At 33.3% G+C, this 4,461-nt stretch overlaps 3 protein-coding genes across 3 annotated transcripts; 1 reads left to right on the forward strand and 2 right to left on the reverse strand.

Annotated features, from left to right (window-relative positions):
- Positions 1-40: 40 nt before the first annotated feature.
- Positions 41-259, reverse strand: EIN_249830 (hypothetical protein; the record flags this gene model as incomplete). The annotated part of the gene is made up of 1 exon (XM_004261632.1): positions 41-259. A coding segment is annotated over one exon (219 nt), but the record flags the coding sequence as incomplete, so codon positions are not given.
- A 425-nt stretch (positions 260-684) lies between these two features.
- Positions 685-2,076, reverse strand: EIN_249840 (elongation factor 1-alpha, putative; the record flags this gene model as incomplete). Its single annotated transcript, XM_004261633.1, has 1 exon — positions 685-2,076. One exon carries the CDS (start codon positions 2,074-2,076, stop codon positions 685-687), a length of 1,392 nt encoding a protein of 463 aa, XP_004261681.1.
- A 1,990-nt stretch (positions 2,077-4,066) lies between these two features.
- Positions 4,067-4,461, forward strand: EIN_249850 (hypothetical protein; the record flags this gene model as incomplete). The annotated part of the gene is made up of 1 exon (XM_004261634.1): positions 4,067-4,461. A coding segment is annotated over one exon (395 nt), but the record flags the coding sequence as incomplete, so codon positions are not given.

Genomic DNA, 4,461 nt, shown 5'->3' on the forward strand with positions numbered 1-4,461 from the left:
GGATCCACGTTAAATTTGTGTTTATAAGTGCGATAGTCACTTCCGTCCCAACGATGATACCATGTTTCCATGTTTTAGTAATTCCTCCGTAATGGTCCGAGTGAAAGTGTGACAAAAAGTAATGCTCAAACATCGTTGTTCGATATTTAAAGGAGTCGACTGGAAATTCACCGAACATAACACGACTCGGCTCTATCCAGTAAGCTTGTTGTTTTCTCTCTCTCTCGTCTTTTCGTAAGGTTTTGTCTGCCACCAACATTCAAATGAATTTTTCAGTTGTATTTAACAGTTTTATACAATCACACATTTATCACCAATAAATTAAACTCGACAACAAATGATAGAATGGTGACAAATAAAGAGGTATAAGTCGATAAATTAACCAAAAAATAAGAATATAAGTTCATTATTTAAAATTGAACTTCCATTATAACCATTACAAATATAGTATTAAGTTATATATCGATTTTAACATTTTTTAAACAATTTATAAAAACTACTTGATGTTTTTTTTATTCAATCATATAACAATAAAAATAATTGTTTATAGTTTATTAACAGTTAAAATAATCAATTAATTTATAGATACTAAATTAACATCTATTAATATTCAGTTAGTATCTTATTATAGTTAATTTATTAATTATGAATAATAAAAAGAAACCCAAGTAAAAAATCAAATGCTTATTTCTTAGCTGGAGCAGCCTTGGCACCGGCCTTACCACCCTTAGCAGCAGCCTTGGTGGCTTCACCGTGTTCTTGCAAGAACTTAGTGGCATCGTCTGATGGGGCGAAGACGGCCTTGACAACACCGACTGCGACGGTTTGTTTCATATCTCTGACGGCGAATCTTCCGAGTGGTGGGTACTCAGTGAAAGTCTCAACACAGAGTGGCTTGGTTGGGAGGATGTCGATGATGGCGGAGTCTCCGTTCTTGACAAATTCTGGGACACCTTCTTCAGCCTTACCAGTTCTTCTGTCGATCTTGGCTTCCAAGTGGAAGAATTTGCAAGCAATGTGGGAAGTGTGGCAATCGAGGACTGGGGTGTATCCCTTTCTGATTTGACCTGGGTGGTTCATGATGATGACTTGAGCCTTGAAGTACTCGGTCTTTGAGGCTGGCTTGTTCTTGGAATCAGAAGCGACGTTTCCTCTCTTGATATCCTTGACAGTCAAGTTCTTGACGTTGAATCCAACGTTGTCACCCGGAATAGCTTGGGTAAGAGCAACGTGGTGCATTTCGACTGACTTGCATTCAGAGGTGACACCGGTTGGGGCGAAGGTGAGGAACATACCTGGTTTGAGGACACCAGTCTCAACTCTTCCGACTGGGACTGTTCCGATACCAGAGATCTTGTAGACGTCTTGGAGTGGGATTCTGAGTGGCTTCTCAACTGGTCTGACTGGCTCGTTGACGTTGTCGAGTGCTCCCAACAAAGTTGGGCCCTTGTACCATGACATGTTGGTTGATTGGTCGATCATGTTGTCACCCTGGAAACCAGAGATTGGGACGAATGGGATCTTGTCTGGGTTGAAACCAGTCTTCTTCAAGAAAGTGGAGATTTCCTTCTTGATTTCTTCGAATCTAGCTTGGCTGTACTTGGCAGTGTCCATCTTGTTGACGGCAACAATCATTTGTTTGATACCAAGGGTGTATGACAAAAGGATGTGTTCTCTGGTTTGTCCGTTCTTTGAGATACCGGCTTCGAATTCACCAGTTCCAGCAGCAACGACCAAAATAGCGACATCAGCCTGGGAGGTACCAGTGATCATGTTCTTGATGAAATCTCTGTGGCCCGGAGCATCAATGATGGTGAAGTAGTACTTTGGTGATTCGAATTTCCACAAGGAAATATCAATGGTGATACCTCTTTCTCTCTCAGCCTTGAGGTTATCCAAGACCCACGCATACTTGAATGAGCCCTTGCCCATTTCAGCAGATTCCTTCTCGAATTTCTCCATAACTCTCTTATCAATACCTCCGCACTTGTAGATCAAGTGACCGGTGGTGGTGCTTTTACCAGAATCGACGTGTCCAATGACGACAATATTAATGTGAACCTTTTCCTTTGGCATTTCCTGTGTGTGACTCTATTCAGTTCGGCCCACTTATATACTTATTCAACCCTCAAAACTTTTTCTCATGTCTTGTTTTGATACTTATTTTTTTATTTTTAATATTATTTACTATAAAAATTATTAATATTAAGACAAAGATGTTTAGGGTTATATAAGCCAATTAAATGCAAATTTCATTATTTCAAAATTTGTATAAATAAAGATTTTAATTAATTTTTTTTCAAAATAAACAGAAAAACGTTAACATCATTTCAATACAATATTATATTATAATAACTAAATAATTAGTTAGTAAAATGTTATTTATTTATTAACAATTTTTTAAACATTATGATATAAATTGTTGGAAGTTTATTGAGTCTTTATATAATCAACCACGGTCTATTGATTGTTGTCTCATGAGAGACAACAATCAATGAACACTTTGATTATCTCATCATATAATCAAAGTGTTTTATTGAAATATATTTTTTATACTTAATTAATTTAAGTATAAAAAATAAAATGTTTCATGAAATAAATTTAACATTAAATATTTGTTTAAGAAATGATTTGAATAACATCGTTTTGTTCTTATTTTATTAACCATTTATTTAACAAAAAAGATGAATATACAACGTTCAAGTATTGTTATAAATTAGTTATTTAAACATTTTTAAATTTGAAAAAAAATCAAAAATATTTCTTTTGTTCATAATGTAATTTGTTATTTAACTGATAAAAAACAAAAAGTCATTTTCAATCATTTTAGACAATATTAAATATGATATTATACTCTGTCATTAAATAAAGACAATTAACTTTTGTGCTATCTTGTTTTGTTAATTTTGTAAGGATAAGTTCCACTTTTCAGTTAATTAATAGTTGTTATGTTAAGACTAATCAATTCAAAATTATAAACTATATATTTTAAATTATTGTTTTTGAGAATATCAAAGATAATTGGATGATTTCGATTTGTATTTAAGTTAAAATGTGGTCAAATTCTGTATTATTATTAAGACAATAATGATAACCTCAAATTATTTGTGATTGTATTAATTTATATTTATTTTATAAAAATGAAAAGAATTTATGTTAAAAACATGTTTTTATGTTTCAATAATTCAATTTTTGTTTTTGAAAAGAAGAGGTAATGTTTTGTTTTCAAAGATAAAAAGAATGGTCATTCAAAAACATCTCACATTAAATTTTAAATAAAATGAGGTTTCTTCTCTTCTTAGCTTGCTTGGTTTTGTCATTAAGTCAAAATGCATGTTATCAGATAGATACAGCAAACAGTTGTATTAAAGATGGAAACACTCCATGTAGTGGCGCCGTTTCTATATCAGGAACAAGTGTTATTGCTATTTGTGAAAATGGGTTCAAAGACAATAAACAAATCACAAGTATAACAATAAACCATGAACATCAATTTTCATTGTATAATTCGGCGTTTGAAGGAGCAACAAATCTTCGGACATTTACTTCAAATCGGTTTATTATTAACATTGGTGTAAAAACATTCAAAGGTGTTCCTCTTTGATGGCATTTGATGTTAGCAGCGTTAATAGGATACCTGAAAGTTGTTTTGAAGGGTGCTCGTCATTAACAACAATTACTGGTTTTGAGAGAATTACTGAATTTGGTATTTCTTCGTTTGCAGAAACTGGATTGACTTCTCTCACCTTTGGAGATTCAGTTGTTTTGTTAGGGAATAAAGCATTCCAAAGTTCTAAATTAGTCCAGGTCATATTACCAACAAAAGAATTACGAACTTTTGGAACTAATGTGTTGAAAATTGTAAAAATCTAAAAAGGGCGTATTGGGGTGGAAATGCAATTATACCAGACTTCACTTTTAATTTGTGTGTCTCATTGACCGAAATAACAAATATTGGGAATGTGGTCTCTTTTGGAGAATCATCATTTGACTTTACACAACTATCAGATATTTCATTTTCTCCAAATATAAAAAAATTGGAAAATATGCTTTTCGAGCAACTAGAATGATAAATGTTGTGTTGCCAAATAACCCACTTGAAGAGTTTGGAGAAGGTGCTTTTAGTATATCGCCCACAATAAAATCGGTTGTTCTTGGTGGCACAACTAAACTCCCCAAAGACACATTTAAAAATTGTGCAGCAATTGATGCAGTGAATGGACTTGATCGGATTATTTCATTTGGTGAAAGTTGTTTTAAGGGGACTTCAATCACTAATTTCATTTTTAATGACAATGTTGAAATGATCGGATCACGAGCTTTTGCATTAACAAAGATAAGCAATATGAAACTTCCAGAGAGTCCGGTTACAGAACTTGGGAATGCAATTTTTGAAAAATGTACTTCTTTGTTCCACATAGATTTCGGAGGTAGTACAATTATTCCACAAAACACGTTCTC

The sequence above is a fragment of the Entamoeba invadens genome (genome assembly GCF_000330505.1).
Source record: "Entamoeba invadens IP1 unplaced genomic scaffold scaff_1105074726103, whole genome shotgun sequence".
Lineage (NCBI taxonomy): Eukaryota > Evosea > Mastigamoebida > Endamoebidae > Entamoeba > Entamoeba invadens.